General features: G+C 43.0%; 2 protein-coding genes across 2 annotated transcripts; one reads left to right on the plus strand and one right to left on the minus strand.

The window, feature by feature from the left end:
• Positions 1 to 34: 34 nt before the first annotated feature.
• MORN5 (MORN repeat containing 5) lies at positions 35 to 13,172 on the minus strand. The gene is made up of 4 exons (XM_067309048.1): positions 13,119 to 13,172; positions 12,785 to 12,896; positions 11,877 to 12,008; positions 35 to 119 (listed from the first exon to the last, which is right to left on the minus strand). Exons 1-4 carry the CDS (start codon positions 13,122 to 13,124, stop codon positions 73 to 75), a joined length of 297 nt encoding a protein of 98 aa, XP_067165149.1. The 5' UTR covers positions 13,125 to 13,172; the 3' UTR covers positions 35 to 72.
• A 208-nt stretch (positions 13,173 to 13,380) lies between these two features.
• On the plus strand, positions 13,381 to 15,535 carry NDUFA8 (NADH:ubiquinone oxidoreductase subunit A8). Its single transcript, XM_067309160.1, has 4 exons — positions 13,381 to 13,491; positions 13,600 to 13,763; positions 14,605 to 14,770; positions 15,289 to 15,535. Exons 1-4 carry the CDS (start codon positions 13,441 to 13,443, stop codon positions 15,424 to 15,426), a joined length of 519 nt encoding a protein of 172 aa, XP_067165261.1. The 5' UTR covers positions 13,381 to 13,440; the 3' UTR covers positions 15,427 to 15,535.
• The last annotated feature ends 7,961 nt before the right edge of the window (positions 15,536 to 23,496 follow it).

Here is a 23,496-nt window from a genome sequence, read left to right on the forward strand (position 1 = left end):
ACCTACTTTGTAATATTATCATCTAGCAAAAAGCTGTTTTCATAGTTTAGATTTATTTCCAGTTATTTTATCTCAACCTTTCCGGCAGGTCCGAACGATCCATTCATGCTCATCGTCATCTAAAAAGGAGACAAAGAGAACATCAAATGTCACTATTTAAGATCTGTTCTTTGCATTACAGATTGTCAAACAATGTTTCCTCCGAGAATTAAATCTATTTTTAGCTGCTGGCATCTCCTAGAACCCATTTTCTGCTTCTTACAAAGATTGTGTGTACTGTTGTGTTGGAATTTGTCAAGGCAGGAGATACGGGATCTATGGCAGTGACTCTGATGGTTCATCTATTTGATAAGATTAACTTGGGGGGAGACTATTAAGATTTGCACATATATATCTTCTGACTTTTCAAGACCATGTGCAGGAAATATGGTGTAGGTACTAGAAATGAAGACACAGATTTTTTTATTCTATGTCTGCATTGCTTGTCTGTTTATGAAAAGTGAAGGCAAAGAAAAATTTGTAGTCAAAACCTAGGTTCTTCCAGTTTTTTTTTCAATGCTGTTTTTGAAATGTATGTTACAATAGATATGAATAAGCTGATATAGCGGATGATAGAAGCATTTTAGATCGTCTTCTGTGTCCTTTGTTAGTATTCATGTCTGTCATATCATTTTTATTCTCAGAGCATGACAGTGTGGAAGGAAAAAAATCAAAGACAATGTAGGAAAAAAATTGTCTAGCAAAGTTTGGATAGACATTTTGTGTGTAATTACCAAAAAAACCCTGGCATATGTAAGTTATGGCCTGTTAATTCAAGGGCCTGTCTACAGCTAAACCAAACTTCAAAAAGTCTTGAAAAACAGTGTATTACTTAAAACAATACCTTTATTTATTTTTGTATAAATGGAATATATTAGAGCTGCTTCTTCTGTTTACTGCTGTTTTAACACATTCACATTAGCTGCCTGTGCTATATGCTTCCAACCTGCCTCCATTTAAATTCTAAGGGTTTTGTAGCAGCTATCACTACCTGAAAGAATAACTGGATTATACGAAGGCTAGAGCAGAGGGGGTGTAATCCCAGCGCTGTGAACATCCCTTGGCACAGCACATAATCCCACTTACACAGCTGCTGTAGACAGTTGAGAGTAAGCAGGTCAAAACAGATCAAGAAAGAAGCATGTTGCTTGTAAGGAGTCAAATTTTGATGGAAATCTTTTGACTATTGAGTTGTATCTTTAGGTTAAATTGATGTAGTGGCATTTGAAATGTAAAAGGTAGGAAGGTCCTGGGAATGAAGTTGTGCTAGTCTAGGAAGTGAAAGTTCACAAAGAGGCTATATGACAAATTAGGTCTGATTTACAAGAGTTTTCAAGCGTGTGTTTAAATCTTATTGATGCCAGTGGGCTTTGAATCAAGTCATCTTTGTCTTTCCTTTTTCTTCTTGTTCTCTTTTGTCTTTTTTTGCTACCCTCCCCTTTTTCCTCATGTCTGTTCAAGTGAGTTGAGTGCAGGCCTTCATTTCTCAGAAGGTGCTGCTCACAAGGAGCTCTCCTGGCATCCGGGTAAATGCAGGCTTAAGTGAAGCATGTGCCAAGGCATTTGCCCCCCGTCTAAATGGTAGCACTTGTCTGACACCCTTGACAAACAGTAGTCACACGGGGTTTTCCTAAGAGCCTGCTCTCCAGTTTGCTCTTTGCATACAGTCACTGGTTTCTAGACAAAGCGGTTGCTTGTGCCTACTGACCCTCTTATAACTTCACACTCTGGGGTGATGGCTGGCAAAAGCTCCCTCTTGGTAGCGAGCGCTTACCTCCGAGCAGCGCCCCAGGAACCGTGAAGGGGTTCGAGAATGCTGCTGTACTGCCACTGTCTGGTTCAACAGCTCAGCCTGTAGATTTGCTTTAACTACCGAAAAATGTGCTCCATTTTGATAGAGTACCTAAGTATAGTTCCTTCTGTGTTTCACTGATATGATACCTTTTTTTTTAATTCCCTATTTCTATGAATCAATAGGTCCATAACAAAACACCCCACTAGTGGCACATTTCTTATTCAGATATAAGCTAGGAGAAAATAAATGCTTCTGGAAAGTATGCTGAAAGGAAAATTAAAAAGATGAGCACTGAGCCTTGCTTAAAGACCATGCAGTCCTTACGCAGGCAAAGATTCCATTGAAGGCTCCGGCAGAAATGCAAATGTGGCCCTTAAGCTTTCTTAACAAATAACATCAAAGCTGTAATCAATGTGCTGGCTTTTGTTCTATGCAGTAGGTGTTCCAGCCCTGGAAAGATGGGATCATGTGAGCAGATATTGTCCAGCCGGGGTATCTGTGATATGAGCTGGTATCTCCTTGACTAAAAAAAAATAGTTTTTCTGAGCTTGTAGTAATTGCAAGGAAATTAAACTTTGTCTATTTCTGTCATGGTGAAGGAATAAACAAAACTTAGATGTGCTATACATCACTCCTTTCTATCTCATTTTGGTAACGATATCCATAGCTCACCTGAGTACTAAAAATAAGCAGTCTACCTTCCTTGTGAGAAATCTGTATAGAGAAATCACATAGGTGAGCATCAAAGCTACGAGCAATAAGAAAGGCAGATGCTGTACTTGGCTTTGTATCAGTTTTCCAACAAATCCTTGATTTGCCTAGATTGTTTCCTTCTGCACTCTATGTTTTCACGGTCTCCTAGGAAAGCACACTAGGCAGCTTGCTCTAAGGATTTTCACTTTCCCAGATCAGTCCCAAAATGTCTCAGTTCATGCAGTGATCTGATCCCATGAAAATTAAATACATGTTAATAAGCACTGATTAACTTACATATAATTTAATCAGCTGTAAAAACTGAACGAGCTACATGAATTTCAACTTGTACATGAAAAGGAAAAATAGACATCATGACTTAATATTCCAAAATATAATCTCAAGGCAATTCCCTAGAATTCCCAGTGCTAGCCATCCAACCCTAGGGTGCTGTACGAGGGCTCCTCGGTCTAGGTAAGGTAAAATGAAAACTGATCCAGCATAGCTAGAAGAACCATAAAACCAGAGATCAGAATGGCTTCAGGGCTAGCTATGTGAGAAGAGGCAGCGAAATATTAGAATGTAAAGAGTTAAGCTATGGTAAAACATACTTTTGCTACACTAAAGAAGACTGGTTGATAATTACTGTAGTTTTAGGGCTATTTGAATCAGTGCAGCTGCAACCTCTTCAGTAGTAACCCCTGAAACAAGACAAACTGGGTTTATTGAACTGAACAAGTCTTAAAGCTCCTCCCTGATTGTTAGTAATTGGCAGCAATGGACTTAACAGCCTCTTGACTACCCTTTTTACACTCTACCTGACTGTGCAGCTAACAATTTAAATCACAGATGCCGATCCTTCTTTGTGGCAGCTGCTTGTTAACTACGTGTTCCTCTTTTTTCTGTCACTGGCTGCTTCCATAACCCTGCAACACCAGGGTTAGATTGGAGAATCACATTTCATCAATATTTAAAATGGAATTAAACCTTGAAGTTTGATTAATGCTACCAGATAGTGAGTTGTAATTACTATTTTGCAAATTGCAATTGTTTGAATATGTTAATATGATTGTCTAAGCACATCTTCACCTTCAGAAGTAATTTTCCCTTTAAAAAAGATTTGAAAAAAATACAAACTCTTTAATCAGTGGTAAATTATCACCCTGTGCAATTAGGTAGTATGGGGTTCTTCATGTTGTGTGCTGAATTTTGTGTCAGCATCTTTATCTTTAAAAGTTTATCCATTTTTTTAGATTTTCCTCAGTAGAACAGACAATTGTGGAACAGACTTTGCTGAAACTGGACTAATCATGTTTATGTTTGAAGGTAAAGAAAAAAGCTCTATCTCAAAATTTTATTGCAGTCTGGTGTATCCCTGTTCAGCTAATAAATGTTGACAGGTTATTTATTCCAAAGTTAGTAAAATGTAATGATTACTGTCATGACATATAATTGAAATCTTGAAAGAGAGAGAGAGAGAGAGAGAGAGATCTCACTGGATGAGCTGTTAAAATACATGTGAGTATTGACTGATTCTTTAAATTATTTCCATATGTCTCAATCAAAAATAGGGTCAGACTTCTAGCACCCACAAAAAATGTTTTGAATACTGTGGGCCAGATCCTCAGCAAGTCCAAACTGATACAGCTCCTCTTTTATTTATGTAATTAATTCAGGTTGTTTTCATTGAGCAGGCCCACAGCATATGGAGCTACCCGGTAGCCACCTGCACAACTGATCCCCAGAAACAGCATCCTTCCACAGTGGATGATTAACCAGGGGTTACTCTTAGACACTGTCTACAGAGTCAATAGGTCAGTTTGGATAGAGTACTTTTTAGACAACTAAAAATGAACTAAACCAGTTGGTCTTACTGAGTTCCTGTAAGCAGTCCTTTTTGTATTAGTTCTTTTCAACAATTATTGCTTTGCGAGTTCTTTACTTGGTTTTGGGTGGCTTTAGGGGAAGCTCTTAACGCTAGCAAAGTTCTAACAGGTATCTGTCAGAAATGCTGTTAGGTATAGTCCATGGAGCGCACCAACCACTACCCACTTAAATCAGTGGATTTGTGCTCAACTTCTCCGAAAAATGAGACCACTTATCTAATTTTCAATGCTGAATCTAAAAGTGATGGCAGAAGAGACTTGCCCAACTACATACTCCAGATTAATCTCTCAAGTGAGATTAGAAACAGCTGAAATTTCAGGATAGGTTGGCTTCTGGGTGCTTCCAAGGGATAACTTGAAAATACACTGTAAATCCAGCACATTTAATTTTCTTATATTAAATGCATATTGCAAGGTTTAGAATGATTTGCTTTTAACAATAACATTGCTGTGTTGCTTCTGGAAACCCTAGATGTGAGGTACTTCTTAGGACTCTGCATGCTTAGGTGTCTGCCATGATGCAGAATGGAGTCTGTTAGAAAACAAGAATATTCTCCTGTAGGTTCAGGATTTGCCTTCCATCTAATATTTTTCCCCAGGAAACCATCTAGAGGTGCCTAGGAAGATGCACCACATTGAAATTAGAATATTTAGTGGCTTACAAAGGGAAGAAGATACATTGTTCACCTTAAAAACCTTCCACACGCTCTTGTCTGACTTGGCGTTACGACTTCATCCTGCACACCATAGCTGTGTGTGTGCTCCTGGCGTCTTAAAGGCTGTGCCTGCACTGAAAGCCTGATGTGCTCCCAGATGCACTACGCAGTTCTGATCCTCGGCTCGCTTCACTGCCCAGCAGCGTGTCGGGACCAGACGTGGGTGCGCATCATCTCTTCATTGGCTCTTGTTTCTGTTAAAGGCCACGTGAGCAAGGAGGGAATCAGAAGTGCTCTGATGCGTCCCTCCGCCAGGACAATCAGGGGCTAACCATTCCAGCGCGCCCCTTGGAGCACAGCATTTAGCTGTGCAGGCACAGCCATGGGTGTAAGAGTGGCTTGCCATGAATACGATTTGTAAGAGAATGCGTTTGCGATAGACAATAGACACTCCTTGAACAGGAGCCGAGTTTCCTCTCTGTTTGTAGAGGGCCAAGCACACATAGAATATTGTAAACAACAATATCAGTTAATTCTTTCGTATGCCTGACTCCTCCCATCACCCGCAGTGCAGTTTATCGTGTTCTTCCACTACACAATTACAATCACATGTGATAACATCTCAGCCATGGATTCTGCCTGGCACACCCCTTTCATTTCCACCGCTCGCTCTGGGTCCCTAGCATCACTTTCCTTATTGCACCTGACCTCACCAACATCAAGGCTGGCAAGAAAATGGAAAATATGTTTTCAATTAACCTTTGCTTCCACCCACAAATTCTCACCCTTCCATTTACATTTAATTACTGTAATTCCAAAATGGCCCAAAAATGAACTTTCCATCTCTTATAAAACTTGTTTTCACATGAACTGTATGGTTGAATATAAGTGCCTGTAAGACTTGCATCTAACCTAACTAATGGATTCACAATGGGATGGCTAGCACACAAACAAAGTTGTTATTCTTGGCATGTCACTATTTGGAATTGAAACCTTCACAGTTTTCAAAACGATAATTATTTTAAGACCAGGAAACCACAAGGAAAAATATATCTGCAAAAGCTATAGCTACTGAAATTACCGTAATAATTTATACCATGATGTATATATTTTCATTGTTAATTACAGTATTGAATGCAAATCATATTGGTTCATAATCTATTTTACTGAGTGGGGTATTTTTTATATTAAAATGTGTAAAGCATATTTAATATAAAAATAATTGTTACACAGATGAGAGGTCTCCAACTACGTCTGTCACCTGAACAGACTTTGACAGTGAGAAAGACATAAGAAGTATGTATTTTGCAATGGCATTCAAACTGTGCCTGATCTTAACAAGGAGACAAGGGGAGACGAAGGGTATGAGAATGGGTCCGGCATAAAGAAAAGTGACTGGGGTGATGATAGATATGCGGCTACTTCTCGTAAGAGTCAGGGACTTTCTCTGAGATGTTATCACATAAGATTGTTAAGTAGATTCAATTTCCTTCTGCCATCTTCTCGCCAACATTCATTCTCTTGCCTTGCCCACTGGGCAGTCCTCAGTTTGATATTTACTAACCTTCTGCCTCTCCACCTTCCGAAATTTGGTTCCTCAACTAATTTATTTGTTAAGCTTTGAAGATTATTTAGGTTCAAAGCTCTCACAAGACAAGAGCTATCTATCTAAAAAATAGGAAGGGATAGAGGAGAGACACTTGGAAATCCAGATGAAAGAGTTAGAGCAAAATTTCTAACCTTCCTCTTAGTGTTATATTTTTCAAATATTCTGACTATCATGCAAGTAATGATTCTGGAAAGTAAGTACCAGCAAACTGGGGATTTGTATGAATATAGGCAGAAAAAGCTATGTCCTGGGACTAGATGCAATGGAAAAAAAGTATACAGAAGATGGAGAGATAAAACCAAAAGGTGAATTTACATGGACTTGAGCAGAGCCTTTTGGGCAAAGAATACAAGCTGAGTGCCATGGCAGACAGGAAAATTATTTTTTGCTATCGTATTTTGGAAGAATTAGTATCAAAGAGGCCAGAAAGAGAAGTCAGCAGTAGTCAAAGGAGAACAGCACAAGGACAAGCACTTCGGCTGCTGCAAGAAAAGCAAGGGGCTACTCACATTGGTATGCTCTACTTGTGTAAACAAAGAGAGTAGTATTGATTCTCTATTTTATAAAACCCCTTTTTCAGAAATAAGTTTGCCATCCAAAGTAAAGAGAAAAAGATCAATGAATTGCAATAAATGGCGTTTAACATAAAAATACATAAAATTTACAATTCAGTTAACTTGTCAAATGTTAAAAAATCGGCAAACAATAGACACAATTTGTTTTGTTCAGAGCCCAGAGGTAGAGACCAAATCCTCTAAATTAATTTCTGCAAAAGCTGTTTTTTTTTCCAAACAGGTCTGGATCCCATTCGTTATAGAATATACTGATTACCAACTATTTTTAAGAGCTTTACACAAACATTATTTCTTTTGTTGTGTGAAATGCAGAATCAGCCATCTGGCAAATGCCCCAGAGCTAAAATCTTTTACATGACATATAATTCAAAATGATTAAATATACAACAGAAAATAGCTATAGCATTGCACTTAAAATAGCATGAACTTTTACTGCCGATCAAAACTGATTTCTTTAGCTTAACAAGTATCCAAAGAACAATTATTTGAAGAGCTTTTAAGAGTTTCAATATGTAGGAACTAAACCTCATCTAAATTCAGTATCTTAAGTCAAATAAAAAAGAAACAATTGTACAAAAGATTAAATGGTCCTGTGTTATAAGTAGATATTTAAATCTATGGGAAGCTAAATTCATTCGAACAAAAATACTATATTCCCTGTGCATGTGTATTGCTAGGGCTTTCCTCTCCATTGCTAAGGTCATCTGCCAAAACAACTCTTACATTCTTAGGCAATGACTAGGGACTATCCTGGAATCAGCCTGTTCATCCACTCCCTCAATCATCAGAATAGACAATTTCAAAGAAGAACAGGGAATAAAGCTCAGTGCATGATCTCTAAGTACAGGCAACCTTTTTTTCTGCACCACAGCCTACTTTTAAGTCAACTTGCTGTCTTTTTTCCAGAAATACTCCAGGCCTGAAAAACTGCCAGGTCCTCATCCCACACCCAACTCACCAGTAGTTTATGAGAAAGAGCATGCAAACATCTGCATGTATTTGGGGGGTAGGTACAGAAATATTACCCTGCATAATTATTGAGTGGTTATGGCTCTGTTTCCCAGCTATATTTTTCAGACAAGTCAAAGTCTATGTTTCTCAAACAGCATTTGGTGCAAGTCACATTTGAGTTGTAAAACAAAAAAGTCTAAATGTAGAAGATTTGTCTCATGGATTTGTATACTTGGATAAGCCTGACATAGATGAACACATTTCTACCAACTTCCAAAAAAAAAAATTGCCTCTAAACTCATTCAGACCCTTCAGAGAACTTTCATCCCAAGGTAACAATGTGAGGAAACTGTAGGTCTATGATCATCAAGGCTTAGAAATAAAATGTCTTCGCAGCCTTGTCTGTGGAGTCGGGTGAGCCTCAATGCCAAGGAACCTCAGATGTTCTAAAACCAGACTTTTAAAACTACAGAGTAAAATAATATTCTTCAATCTTGACCTTTTTGGTTTATAATGATTGCTGAAGCAGCAGGACTTTTCCTGCTGCTTTTTACAAGACTTTCAGGCTTGTAGAAATCCTAAGTTGATTGCAGCTGGCTTGGGACTACAGCAACACCAAAAGCTCTCCTCTTAATAACACATTAGTCCTGTTTTTCTGGGCCTAATCCTGCTCTTAGTTACATGCATATTAATTCAGTTACCTGACTGAGGCTTTTAGTGTAAAGGCAGGCTTTGTGTCCTTCTTGTTCTTGATTTTATATGACGAGATGCACATATTCCAGGTAATATTCACTGCAGTATAGAAAGCTACCCTATGCACTATACACTAACTAGTTAAACTTTAAAATGGAATATGAAAGTAGAAGCACAAATATTCTCATATTACAAAGAGCAAAAGCTGGGTTTATGCCATTTAACCCAGCTTCAGGAGAACCGAGGAGCAATTTTCACCAGAAGTATCTTTGCTTTTCATCAAAATAGAGGTGATCCAGAAAGTCTCCTATTATTCTTTCTATATCAGTAGAACAAGATTTCTATTTTTAATGGTATTTTCTCTTTGAAAGTTATGGCCCTCTCCACGTTTTGGGGTCCTAAATCATGAATATCATTGCCCTTCTTATACCTCCCTGCTTTGCATTAAACATAACATCATATCTTTCCACTGAATTGGGAAATCCTTCCATCTTTGTATTAACCAAACTCTGTTACAAAGGTGCCAGGAGTCCAATTGCTAAAAAAAAAAAAGAGTAATACTCTGCGTGGATGGGAGTCTAGTCCCAGGACCTATTCAAAATAAACACAGTATCTCTTACAAATGAGTATTCTTACATATTCTCATTTATGTGTCCCATTTTGTGTACTTCACAATACAAGAGAAAAAGAAAAGGTTGAAGAACGCATAAAGAATCAAGAGAAATTTGAGGCTCCCCAAGGAAACAGAGGTTTAGGAATGGAGTAATAACTGCAAGATTTTAATGAGAATTTGGAAAACTTTGCTAGATAAGAAGCAGAGCAAAACCATTGCTGTCATTTCATTCCCTGGGCTTGATTGCATTTTCACGATGGGCCTTTGCACTGCTTTGACAGTAAGAGCTCTTTAAGTAAATGAGTATCAGACCTCCATGTTAGCAAAATTTGGCAAGTCTTGCCGAATTTAGCAGGAGTCTCTACAGTACTCGGCACACGCTCATCTTGACAAAGAAATGGTGGAAGCAAACTCAGTGATTTTAAATGGCGTCTATTCTCTTCTGGAATGATATCTGGATGCTGCCAGTTCAGCAGGAAAGTAAATGCCAAGGCAGTACGCTTCCTTGCCCTGTTTCCAAACAGCAGAGAAACAATCAGAAATTGCTTCATAATAGGGCCAGGGTGAAAGGTGAGAACCAGAGTATTCTTTAAGCCTGCTTCCAGACCTAAGGAAGATAGTGTCATTTTGGTAAACCTGTCAAGCTGTTGTAAGAACTTCCTGAATGCTTCCTACCATCTGCTTTTGATGCTTTCAAGACTTGGCTGGAAGCCTGGAGGTTTTCCTGCTCCTTCCTGCCCAACCTATAATGGAGTAATTCTGGATCTGTTCCCTGTCATTCCAGCCTCTTCCTCAGTTTCTTCTGCTTACAGCTGTTTTTTTTTATTTTTATTTTTTTTAACTGCAGTGGCCTTGTGCCCTGAATCATCTCTCCTGGGGAAGTAAGAGTTCCTCTGATGTTGAACAAGTGCCGGGTTTTTCAATTGTGTTCGTGTTCTTAAGAGGAAGGGTCTGGCCTACATGACACATTCCTTCTTCACACTCGCATCAACAAGTTTAACTTTGTATACGGGCTTCTCAGTGGAATGGCCACACAAAGCACATCTCCAGCAACTCTGTCAGACTGCACGCTGTGCAGGTCTGGTTCGTGAATATTGATTGATATAATTTGTAGGGTTTGAGATAAATGTCCTAAAGGACAATGAGTTCAAAGAACAGATTAAAAAACAATAAATTGAATTCCAAGGCGTTCCCTCCTGTACTAATCTATGTAGGTTCCTGTGTTTTTGGAAAGCATGTTGCTTATCTTCCTCATCAGTAGGCCCACTGCATTCCAGTATTTTGGATCAATGCCATTTGTAATAATCTAGATCAGTTTTTATTCAACGTTTATAAAACAGGCCATGTATCATAGGGTATATTTTATAGCAGGTGGTATCTCCAATTCATTTACCCCCCCTTCACTTCCCTCTTCCAATACCACAGTGCATACTTATAAGAGCTCTTGAAACTAGAGCTGGGCAGAATTTTTTTTTAACAAATAGTAAATTTGCTGAAAAATGGAGTTTCCAAGCAACAAAACTGTTAAAGTGTGGCATGCTGAAAATGAAATGCTCTGCCTTCTAGAAATGCCAGGTCCTGGAATTGGGACAATTTTAAACAAAAAATTGGGAGGACGCTTTGAAAAAGCATTTTCATTAAAAAAAATTCTGGACTAAAAGGTGTTAAAGACAAAGGTTAAATAACCAGAACACTAAGCATTTATTTCAGGTCATACTGAATTTTTTTGAGTTCTTCCAATGTCAACCGTTTTTGGATTTTCTGTTTGTTTTTAATCTGAGAAGTTTCTCTTTCAGCTTGATGAGAACTAATTTTCCCCAAGGTTTATTAATTTGGGCACTGATCCACAAGACCCAATATTTGCCAGATTCTACTCACAACACAGTTCTGCAGGGTGACAAGAATGTTTCCTGTTCAGCAAGGTATTTAAACATTGCCCTAAGACTCATTTAAATAAAATGGACTATTCTAACATTTAAAGATAAGCACACGCTCAAGCACTTTGCTGGTTCACAACAAAGAGTTTATCAGCTTTCAGGATCAATCCTATACACCTTGCAACAGCTAACTTTCTTAATATCGTAATAGAAGAGATTGAAGATTTTCCTTAGATTAAGATACTAAATGGTAATAAAATATATTTAGTCATACCTGCTTGAGAATACTTAATTGTAATTTTGTAAAATATTATTTACACAACTGTGCACATATAACTAGCTGATAAAAACAAATATGTAAGCAATATTTTAGGTCAGTGAGTACAAAACCAGACCATGTGTTTCGAAGTTATAGCTATAATCACATATCCTGAAGGATATGAGAAAGAACCTCATATTAATTTACCTTGCAAAAGAGGTTAAACATACCTGCATTTCTCAGAAATCTGAATTTGTAGTCAATGATAACTCTGGTTTTAGGATTATAGAATCCATCACCACAGTCATAACATCCTTCTGGGATTTTTCTAGGAGGATCCAAATTTGTAAGCTGGGAAATGCCTGAAGAAATAAAAACCGTAAAGTTTGCTTTATTTTGCTTTTTTTCTGCATTTGTACCTTTGATCAAGATAACTAATGAATACAACTTTACATCTCCGTGGCATTTACTAAAAATATAGTTACTGAATAAAATTTATAAAACATTATGCCCATTTTGCAGATCGAGAAAATGAAAACGGAGAAGTCCACACACAAAAAGCATACAATAAAAAGATAGCAGTTACGTTTCTTCACTCACGGTCCTGTCATTCAGCCCGCCAAATTAGTGTTACCAATATAACCCCAAACCCCGAAATGAAGCCGGGAGGGTCTTGTTGCCCATTACTAAAATATTCTGTGTATAAAGAAGAGTATTGTATGTCTTGTATTACATATTTTACTTGGTGTTTTTGCATACAAATCTGTTCGTCTTTGACTATGGATAAATAATAATACTAAAATCTTTAGCAGGAGTGCACACTGGGCAGAAAAGTTTGGTATCTACTAAAAAGCCGTCTTTCCAAAGAGATGTGGGATAAATGCATTCCGACTTTATTTGATGCTCCGGGCATAAACTCGCGGCTCCCGTCCCGCTTTCCCGTGCGGAAAGCAGGCAGCTAGCGGCATGCATGCCGGGGCTGGCGGGGTCTCGGGGCGCTGGAGGCACGGCCTTGTCCGCGGCCCTCGCTCGGCCCTGAAGGAGCCGGAGCCCTTCCGTGACGGCTCCCGCGGCCCAGTTCATCTTCCTTAAGCCTAAATCCCTCCAGGCTCCGCGGGTCGCAGGTGCAGCGCAGTACCTGCCGGTTTAAGACCGGAGCAGATTTCTGTGTAAAACCGCCTGTCGTAGCCGTCGCAGTAATGCCATTTTTTGTCTCTGTACTCGAGGCCGTCGGCGAAAGTGTATTTCCCCTGCAAAATGGACCCCGCGCGCGCCGTTAGTCACCGTGACGGGCGGGCCGGACGCCAGCGGCCGCGGGGCTGCCCACACCGCGCGGCACCCGCGCAGCCCCCCCCCCCGGGCCTCGCGGGGCACCGGAGGCCGCCGGGTGCCGCTGCCCGGGGGCGGCGTGTGGCGGCCGCCGCCGCAGCCGCCGCGCGGTGCCGGGCCGCGGGCCCAACGGTCGCCCTCACCTCCATGGCGGCGCCGCGCCGTCGCCACGGCAACGCCGGGGCCGTCGCCGCGGCAACGCCAACGCCGCCGCGGCGCACGCGCGCTCCTCCCCTCCCCTCCCCTCCGCGCCGCAGCCCCCCCCACTTCCCCTAGCGGCGCATGCGCGCGCCTCCGCTCTGCGCCGCGCCCCGCGGCGGCGCATGCGCACGCCTCCACTCCGCGCCGCACTGCGCGGCGGCGCATGCGCGCGCCTCCCCTCTGCCCCCTACCGCCTGCGCTGTCTGCGCATGCGCCGCGGCGGCGGGCGCCGAGGGGAGCTCAAGGAGAGCGGCGGGCGCCGCCATGCCCGGCCGCCTGCAGGTGCCCTCGCTGGAGGAGCTCGACGTGCAGGAGGTGAGTGAGCGCCGCCGCTGCCGCCGCTACCGGGGGGGGGGGGGGTGGGCTCCCGGGGCTGCCCCGCGGCCCGGCGGGCGGCCCTAGCGCGGCTCTGCCCCGCTGCAGGTGAGCGTCAGCTCGGCCGTGCTGAAGGCCGCGGCCCACCACTACGGCTCGCAGTGCGACCGGCCCAACAAGGAGTTCATGCTGTGCCGCTGGGAGGAGAAGGACCCGCGCAAGTGCCTCCGCGAGGGCCGCCAGGTCAACCAGTGCGCCCTCGACTTCTTCAGGTGAGGGGGAGCGGGGGGGGGGGGCCGCCGCCCTCTCCCTTCCTGGTCTCCCTTCTTAAGCTCAAACGCCGGAAACCGTGCCTTTTTCTGCTCTCGCAATGGCTCGTTTCTCGGTAAAGCTCTCCTTTCTCCCTTTCACCCTCAGCTGCTCCAGGCTTCAGTTCTTGCCCGGTTAGCAAAGGGCTTGCTGAGGGTAAGGCTTGCTGCTTCTGCAGCTTGCGGCTCTGTTGTGCAATCCAAAAAAGCGACGTAGGTCTTCCTTGGTCTGCCCTTTCCCTTTTGTGGGCATAGCACTCTGAAAACTCACGTAGGTAAATATATATCTCTTGTCACTGAAGTGCGGCTCTAGGTATGTGCCACTGTCCTGTTCTTAGCTTGCTTGCGTACGGCCTGGCTTAACTGACTCAAAGCATGCCCTTTTCCAGTACAGCAGCTTGCTAGCAGTCAGAAACCTCCATCCTGAGCACTTTTTTTTTTTGAGCTTAAAGCATCAAACTAATCTGAAAGTGGTAGAATATTGTGTAGTGTACACTATTACTTAGCAAAATAAGCATCCTGTACTGGGGGGCAGTATATATCTACCTAGCAAGAATGTCTTCTGAATACTGCTTGAGTTATTGCTCTCCCTGCTTGTAGCTACAATGATGGAAATTTTATCCAATATTGATGTCAAATTCTGTTAATGGTGCTTTATATGCTGACTTCTCTGAAGACTTTAAATGTTCCTGAGAACTTGAAACTACTAAAACACTGTCACAAGTTGAGACTGGAACACGTGTGAGAAAAATGTCATTAAAACTACAACACTTACTAGCTGTTTTCTTTCTGTAATCTTTTACAGGAAGATTAAGCTGCACTGTGCTGAGCCATTTACTGAGTACTGGACCTGCATTGACTATACCAATATGCAGGAGCTTCGCCGATGCCGAAAACAACAGGCAGCATTTGATAACTGTGTACTAGAGAAGTTGGGTTGGGTGAGACCTGATCTGGGAGAGCTCTCTAAGGTGATTTGATTTCTTTTTGATTGGGTGGCCGGATTCTTCTCTTCCCTCTTTATGTTCATTTTGTCCAGGCTAGGTCTCAAACTCTTTTCCCACCCAGAAGGTAATATGGGAATACAGTACTGGAATCTTGTGGACTTTACTACAAGTGGAGACTTTCAGCATTCTCTAGGGTTGGGAATGCCTGTAGTGCGCTGCTTACCTAAATGATTTGTGTTGTTCTATGACAACTCCACTTACTCTTGTCTTTTTGCTTTTTTCCTCCTAATGTAGAAACCTTTCCTTTAGGAATGAAGATGACACAGGCAGAACTGCTATGTAGTTCTGGGTAAACTGTGCCCTCCCCCCTTTTTTTGAGGGGATGGCTGAAAGTACTCTGGAGAGTGGAGCTCTCATCAGATCAGCAGCACACTTGTTCTTATGGTGGCTTGGATGCTTGTTACTTCTTCCCTTAAGTGCTGACTTAATCTAGCTTTTCTATTAAATGCTGTGAGAAGTTGTCATTCCTCTCTCCTTTCCAGGTCACGAAAGTGAAGACAGACAGACCTATCCCTGAGAATGCTTATCACTCTAGACCTAGACCGGAGCCAAATCCACCCATTGAAGGAGAGTTGAAGCCTTCTCCATTTGGCAGTAGGCTCTTTTTCTGGTCCTGGTAAAGTGGGCAGCTTGTACTGTAGCTGAAATGCAAAGATACATTGCTTGCAAATGTAAACTGTCAAATATGCATTGGGTATAATTATAATGATTAAAAACCCCAAACACTTATGTGGCTTACTAGACTTCATTAAACATACTCGCACATCATAGCAGCTCAAAACCCCTGTTCCCGGTGCTGTGCAGTGCTCTTTGCAGTCCTGTAGCCCTCAGGCTATTTCCTTGAAACTGTTTCTAGTCATAGCTGTATTAACACCAGTAATGCCAGTTGCTTGACAGCAGATACCAGCTTGTCTGAGATAGGGTATAAATGTAGTGAGTCTTTGACGACTACTTCAAACAATCAAAACTGAGATGAGACTTTATGTACTAATTTTATTTGCTTTTTGAGAAGCCTGTCGCTCTTGGGTTGAGTAAACTTTGAGTACGGACAAGTCACTAATGTCTTCCCTTAGTCTTCCAATTATTGTTGTGTATTTTAGTTCCAAGAAACTTCTGTGCAGCTTTAACCTAAGACCTGTCTTGGAGCAAAGATTTAATCCAAGTCCGTGGCTTTTGCTGGTTGTGAGGTCAGTACTGTTTATGACACCAAGATCTTCATTCTACTTACCAGCTGCTTGTTCCTCATGCAGCTGGCTTAGCTGCTTCCATTTTGTTTTTTTTTAACTGAGGGGCAGAGGTTGCTTTGTTAAAAAGTCACACTAAATTTAAAGCTTAAAAAAAAAAAATTCTCTGAAGGATGTCCTTTTCCCATTAAGCAATGTAGGAAGTTGGCTTATCTTCTGTAGAGGCCCTGACTTAAGGGGTTCATGGCAGATCCTTGCTGCTGTCTCACTGTGATAGTGTTCTTGATAATGCAATAAGTTGGCTTTCCTCGCTGTCTAATTTCCCTCTTCCACAGTATCGGTAGTCATGATGTGTTTGGTAGGAAATAGATTTTTTGTCTTTCCTCTACCCTCTGCATCCAATGGCAAGAGCTGTATTACAAAGATCATAAAAAAGGTTAACTCGTTTTCACAAAGCTGCATGCAGTTCAGCTTGCTCAAGGCCGGACCGTGTAGGCTGAACCATAGCAAAGATTTGAATAGCACTTTGTTCCTTGAGTAGACTAGCTGTGATGCTATGATTTGAAGGTTTATCATCTCCTTTTTTTGGGGTAGGGTTAAGCTGTAGTGCATCTGTAGCTGTAGCATATGTTTCTGATCCATGGAGCTAGAGGAAAACTATGTAACCTTTATCTGAAAGTACCTTATGCACAAGGTGGCTCAGGGGCTCTTGCTGCTTTCCGGTTGGGTATGTTGACTAAAACTCAGAAAACAAGTGCTACAGCACATGTTTGCATCTTAATGCATGTGTCATGTCCCTTGGCAGCTCCTTGACTGAATCTGAGATGGTGTATACCTCTGCAGCTTCTCCTTCCAGATCACTCCCAGCGTTCCAGAGCAGCCACATATCCTTGAAGAAGGATAACCTCTTTTCTGCAGAGATTGAAATTAGGGCAAGCTTGAGGTCTAATTACATTCAGCTGAGTGAGTGAAGTGAGGTTTGGCCAAGTAGAGGATAAATCGTTCTGGGATGTTAACACATGTATCGTGTCTGATCTGTTGTTGCTGACCTACTACAATAGTTAGGCAAACTCGCAGAAGGACTTGTTAGATATTATGTTTTGCTGATAACTTACTATTGCCAGCATAATGTATGAAACACTGCATGGCTGAACATCTGCTTTTGCATAAACAGGCATGGGCATTCCAGTAGTCAGCCCCTAATCATAATTAGTATTTTCCCCCATTAAATTGCTTCTGAAAAGAATGACATGCATAAGTAGGGGGGCATTTTTTTTAAACAGCCTTTTGTAAGCCCCACCCTTAAGTTGGCTAGTACTGTAAGCAAAAAAAAATAAAACCGAGTGATTTATGCTATAGTCTCACAGGTCTAAGATTTTTCATCTGGCTTGTGACAGCTAAATCTACCACCTTTTGGAACAGAGGTTGTTAATCTTGTAATAATACACTGATCATGTTTAAAAGTGAGAGTTAACTTCTGAGCTTGCCTAGATTCCCCCTTCAGTTTCACACAGGGGCGGGAAGGTGAATATACAAAAGAAACGGCAGAGGAGGATGGGATCTAAGGCAAGAGAAGGACAATGGAGTGATCGTAAAGTCAAGTAGCATCCAGCTGTACAGCGAGCACTTATTGTGAACTTCTTTGAGATGATTACTTCTTGTCTCTGTCTCTGGGCTGAATCTCTGCAAGAAAGTGTTGCCATACGGTGCATTTCTTGGTGCATTGGACAGTGCCTGTAGGTAGCTATTTCTGTTCAAAATTGTTCTGTGGCTTTACTCAATCACAGATGCCCCCTTTGGAGCCGTAATGTTTTCCTGGAAAGTTTAGAGCAAGTGAATGTCAAGATTAAGTAAAGACCGTAAAACTATCTTTGAGGAATGTATCTTGACATTTTTTTGGCAGATGGAGAACAGATGCATACAGATTCAACACAGATATTTTACTGGCAATGTGAAGTGTTATTTGTTATATTGTAGGCTTTAAGCTTTTCCAGAACTTCTAATCACGTGTGTGAAATTAACAGCTAGAAAAATTTAACCAGTGTCATGGTATCTGGCCCTATCATAGGCTGATTAAGCAGAACTTGCTACGTTCTTTTAGACTGTGGCCTGGGAAGAGTAAAATCCTAGTGTAATTTCAAATCTTGGTGAGGAAGGAGCATTCAGTTCTGGTGCAGCTGGATTACTATGACAGCATCCTTCTGAGGAGAGCGTCCCCCTTCAAAACATCTGGCAGTTTGATATGCACTGGTCTGAAATAGTTTTGGTTACTACAGTTCCCTACGCAAAAGGGCTAGAGAAAATGTGCTGTTAGCTGGAAAGGCTAGGAGTCCAAACAGCAAAATCCACTCTACTTATAGTCACCAAATGTTCATCTGAGAAGGTGATAGAAAGGAAATTATTTTTATCTAGCTCTGTTGCTAGTTTTATAACCGTATGGCATATCATATTAGCCCTGCTAAAAAGACTTCTAGGGATCAGGAGCTAGCCTTTCAAGCTCTCATAAACTGAGATTTGCTAGGACAAAAACCACTCATGTATTCCTCTTTCTCTGAATTCAGTTGCAGTATGGTTTTAGAATTGAGCTGTGATAAGGTGGATTGTTTTTTACCCATCCATAAGGGAAAAAAAGCCATTACCTGTGTCTTTATATAAATGAATATTTAGTATTCGTAACTTTTAAAGAACCTTTACCTTCAGAACAAGAATGCTTCTGGAACTCCAGAAAGGAAATTTGGAGTCCAAGATGACTTTTTTAATCCTTTTGAAAACTTGCTGTGTACTCTTGTGATAGACACATTTTGAAACTAGAATCCATCCTGATATTAATAGGAGATTAAGACTCCCTCTTGTGGCTGCTTTCAGCTGATCTCGGGGAGCTCTGTGTGATGATTTTGTCATCATGAGTCCTAAGGTAAGTGGGCATTGCTGATAGCAAGGACAGAAAACCTAGCCAAGTTTCTACAAAATTCACTTGAACAGTGTCTCAAGTTGATTATTCTTACATGTGAAAAGTCTTGAGCTGAGTAAGAAGTAAGAAGAGGACAAAATTGGAATGAAAAAGTTCTGATAATTCATTCTGAATGTAATTGAGGTGAAGGAAGTTGAGAGAGCCAGAGAAGATGGAGGTGACTGGGAAATCCAAGTGCAATTTATACATATTTGCTAGCTTACCATGCTCCTCTGAATCCAGAAAGGGGATCTCATAGGCCCTGCAGAAAACAGGAAGGTGCCAAGTTCTGAACCTGCTGGGCCCATGTGAGCAATATGTGACAGACAACCACAGGAAGCAGATTAATTGCAATATTTAACTTAAGGTAAAAGCAAATTATTTCTTTATTCCATCAGGAATAGACATGAATTTACTGAATGGTCTTAATGTAACCTTGTCCTCATTAGAAAAGTTACAACTGTGCTTTTGCCCGTGAGAACTTCTAGGTAGAGACTTGATCTAAATCTGTTCTGAGGCACCTAGGTGGCCAAGTATTGTACAAACAATGTGCTATTGTACACTCCTGCTGTACGCTTCACTCCTTGGCGAAGGAAGAAGAGCAGAGAAAACATGGCCCAGCAAACTAGAAGCAAAGGTCCATAGTGTTATTTCAGACATTAAGGCAGAAAATTGGCAAAATTCTCACAAGCAAGCAAAAGCAGATGCTGAATGGGGGGTGGTGGCCTCTGAACACGGGGGGAAGGTCAGCAACACTGCTCACTTGCTGGTGCATGAGTTGCTCCCGTTTTCTGTTTCTTTCCCCTTCAAAGACAAGTTTCCCTAGTCCCTTCCACGTGCTGCAGAAGGGTTGGCAAGCCTGGTGCTGCATCAGTGCAGGTCCCTCTTGGCTGTGATGTGTCTGTGCTGGATGAGAGCAAGCGGTGAGGAGGGCGAAATTGCTAGCGTGCTCCGAGTCTGCCCAGCTGGCTGAGAGCTGCTCTGGGCTGTTGCAGGGCTGGGAGAGAAGCAGAAGCTGCTGAGAAATGAAGAGCTTTGCTGTGCCTAACTGCATCCAGGAGCAAGAGGGCTCAAAGAAATGAAATGAGAGCATTTAATAAGGTAAAAACCCTTCTATCCTGCCTGCATCTCAATCATCTCCCTGTTGCTGCTGCCCTCACCTTCTGGGAAACAGCACAGATCGCTCTCATCTGTGTTTGTCTGCTGCAGATGCCCAAACAAAAGGATTCCCAACCTGTGTCTTCCTGTGCTCTTGTCTGGGCTGGCACATGCAGATGGTTCAAGTGAGTGTTTCGTACATGCTGTGTTCTGCAGCACAAAATGGTGAAACAGCTTTTGCTGTTTTGATAGGGTTTAAACTAATTTCTCCCTTCTCACTAGGGGAAATGAGGGCTCGGAAGAACGGCCATGCCTGTTGCTTTGTTAAGCTCAGCTTTGGCTCTGATTCTGGTACCGAGAAAGGAAATAAAATACAGGGGAAAGGGAGCTTTATAAAAGAGGTGTAGGTCTGCTCCCAAGTCAATAGGTTGAACCGTACAAAACACTGACTGTAAGGTATTGCTTTAATATTTGTAAAATCAGCGTGGCAGCTCTGTTAAGGGCTATGAGTCACCCTGAGGGTGGTTCAGCTCTTTAAGTAGTAACACAGCCTTCTGCTTCCATGCGAACAGGAGCTAGAATTTTAATGGAGTCAGAATTACCCCTTTGGTTAAAGCGCCGTCTGACCTCTGCTTTGTTCTTGCTGCCTCCCGTTTTCAGCTGTGCGGAGAATGGAATCTGACCCGTCTTTTGTCTGAGCGAAAGGGACTGGATAGAGCCTTAAACGTGAATCAAATCACTTGCAACCATCCCCCCGGTTCCTGTCCCCTGCCTGCAGCTCTCCAGGCTCCCGCGTCTGAGCGCTCTGCCCGGGTGCTCCTGGGGGACACGGTCAGGTGTGGCCCGACTTGGCTTTCGTTTTCAGGAAGCTGCTGACAGCAGGCCTGACCCTGGCCATGTGCACGCAGCGGGAGGCTCTGCCCGTCCCCAGGCGCGGCCTCGGGCGCTCGTGGCAAGCCTGCGCTCCAGGCTAAACAGAGGAAGGTGAGGGTCAGCAGCAGAGAGCTCTGCCCAAGACTCAGGAAGCACATTTTGGCAGAGGAAAGAAATACAATACAAGCAGGGAGGGAAGCTCAGCTTCCATCCAGCCCCCTCCAAGGAGCGTTTGGCTCCCTACAGCTGCTGGAGTCTTTAGTATCAGTTGTTGGGCTCGTTATTGTTGCAGGCTTTCATGTGTTTTTCTGTCTTCTTTCCCCTCTGCAACATGCTGGGGGGGGGAGAGAGCGATACAGGCGCTGCGCGGAGCGGAGGGTAGAGCCCAGCACCAGGAGACAGGCAACCCGACTTCCCTTTCCTGTCGCTATCTCATTGTGTGGCCTTGGGGCATGTCGCTTCCCTCTGCGTGCCCTGGTTGCTCTCTGTGGATGGGGTGGTTCCACCCGCAGCGCTCCTCGCTTTGCTTGTTTACCCGTCCTTGTCCTTGTAAAGTGCCCTAGAGGAGCCTCGGGCAAAGCTCTGCTCGGCCGTGGCAAGCACCGACTGGTGCCGCAGTGGCAGCGGTAGGATGCATGGAAACGTGTACGGGGAGCCAAGGAGCAAGAGGGTTTGTTACAGAAGCAAAAGTCCCCAAAAACTCACGTAGCGCCAGTGCAAAGCTCCTGTCCCTGCAAACTGCTCTGCGCCCCATCATCGCTTGCTTGGAGCCTTTGTTTCAGCTAACCATGAGTGAAACCAGTCGGCGTGGGATTTGGTGTTTGGTGCATGACATAATCGGAGTCTGGGAATTCCAGGGGAGGAATCCCTTTGAAGATTTACTAGTCTGGCTAATTGCAATAACACTCTGAGAAGGCGCTGCACTCTAAATGATTAACAGTTAATAAGTGGAGGTTTGTGTTTTCTCATGCTTTCTGCTAGGAGACTAACCAGGCCAATTCTGGCAAAGTCAGCAGAGGGAGGAGGCTTGTCAGAGGCATGTTAACGCACTTTCACAAAGCTGCTGCCCTGCTCTATCCTTAGGAGTAGCTCATTCAGTTAAAAATGTAAGTCGCTTCCGTGCTTGTTTCTTCTGTATAGTTCCCCTTTTGCATTTCCGTAAGCTTGAGCAGTGAAAATAGCCTGCAGGATTTCTTTGCTGGTTGTTGACGTTTTCACTTTCTCTGATCCGCATCCTTGCGTTACCCTGTGGAGTTCAGGCTGTGTCAGTTGTAGAGGGATGGTATAAGGAAAGGCAACGTTAGCTGAAGTGTTTAAAGTGAATATGCCTGTTCCACCCTCCTGCCCTCCCAAAATGTCTGCATTAACAATGGTCAAAAATCCTGAATTTGAACATCTGCTTCCCTATGTAGTCCTATTTGCCTGTTATTGCCCTTAAAATATTTATTTGCTATCCATTTCAGCATCTTTATCATGTTTTTATGGAGAGGCTGTGTCATTACACAAATCATCTGAAATAAGAAATCCATAATGCCTCAGTCGCTGTCGCCTATAGGCCTGCTACGTCTCCTTGTTCCTGCCAACACATCTGCCTGCCTCTGCGCTGCTACCTTGCCTATTTGTCTCCTCTGATTTGCAAGAGTTGCCCTTGGTTTGCAGGTGGAGTCTGATAACTTGATGCGATACCAATAGCTTTAGCATCCACAACTGTTCTTAGGTGTAAAATTATGCCGCCTTAAATGGAGGCTGCTTTTCAAAAGCAGATCCTAAATCTCCCTGTCTCCAAGTTTTGTGATCTGTGATAAAATTCCGGTAACAATCCTGGAAGGAAACAGTGTTGGATGTGGTGAGGAGAAGCACTCTGAGCGCTGCCCAGTGCCCACGGCGTCAGTGCCCGGAGGAGGATTCGAGCGCCGGAGCCAGGTCGCTGCCGGTAGGAGACGTCGGCTGTGCGCGACGTAGGAGGCTGCGGCGGGCAAGGCAGGAAGGAGCAGACCTGGGGAAGTGATGAGAGAGGGTTCTGGGCTAAACTGCACACTGCCGGGTGGAGACAGCAGTGACTCCCGTGAGCCTGGGGAGCAGCGGAGAACCTGGATAGCTCCTGACAGCCCCGGCTTGGGGTTTCTCCGAACCGTCACAGGCAAGTGGCCACGTGGCTCCACGGAGGAGAAAGGCCCAAAGCCCCCAAGTGCTGCCGGAGCCCCGTGGCCACCTGTCTCTGACGCTTCCGAGGTGCCGATTACCGTAGGATCCCGGCAGTCGTAAAAATAGTAACCGGAGCTTCTGGGTAAGCGGCTTTGGTGGGGTGAGATGTGGGTGGCTGGGCGATTATGCGGTAAGCAAAGCCGTGCAGGAACAAAACCGAACTGAAGTGATTCTCCTCCTCTCCCTGGGCCTGCAAGGGAATCTTTTTCCATTTACTATAAAACATAGTCCTTAATAGTGCTGAAGTGCTCTACGTATTTTAAATAAACATGAGTGGATTTGAGCCCAGGAGGACATGAAAGAATGCAGCGTTTGTGGGGTACCGGCCCAGCACACATGTCAGCAATTTGGCTGCCTTGTGTACTTTGGCTTTTAAAAAA

Source organism: Apteryx mantelli, chromosome 21, assembly GCF_036417845.1.
Source record: "Apteryx mantelli isolate bAptMan1 chromosome 21, bAptMan1.hap1, whole genome shotgun sequence".
Lineage (NCBI taxonomy): Eukaryota > Metazoa > Chordata > Aves > Apterygiformes > Apterygidae > Apteryx > Apteryx mantelli.

Bases quoted from the DNA above. Each gene is read 5' to 3' on its own strand.
- NDUFA8 (XM_067309160.1), top strand. From the start codon at position 13,441: ATGCCCGGCCGCCTGCAGGTGCCCTCGCTGGAGGAGCTCGACGTGCAG. The intron at 13,492-13,599 runs GTGAGTGAGCGC...GCCCCGCTGCAG, and splicing joins AGGAGCTCGACGTGCAGGAG to GTGAGCGTCAGCTCGGCCGT. The intron at 13,764-14,604 runs GTGAGGGGGAGC...AATCTTTTACAG, and splicing joins TGCGCCCTCGACTTCTTCAG to GAAGATTAAGCTGCACTGTG.
- MORN5 (XM_067309048.1), bottom strand. The intron at 12,009-12,784 runs GTACTGCGCTGC...TTATTTCTTCAG, and splicing joins CTCCGGTCTTAAACCGGCAG to GCATTTCCCAGCTTACAAAT. The intron at 120-11,876 runs GTATGTTTAACC...TCTCCTTTTTAG, and splicing joins CAGATTTCTGAGAAATGCAG to ATGACGATGAGCATGAATGG.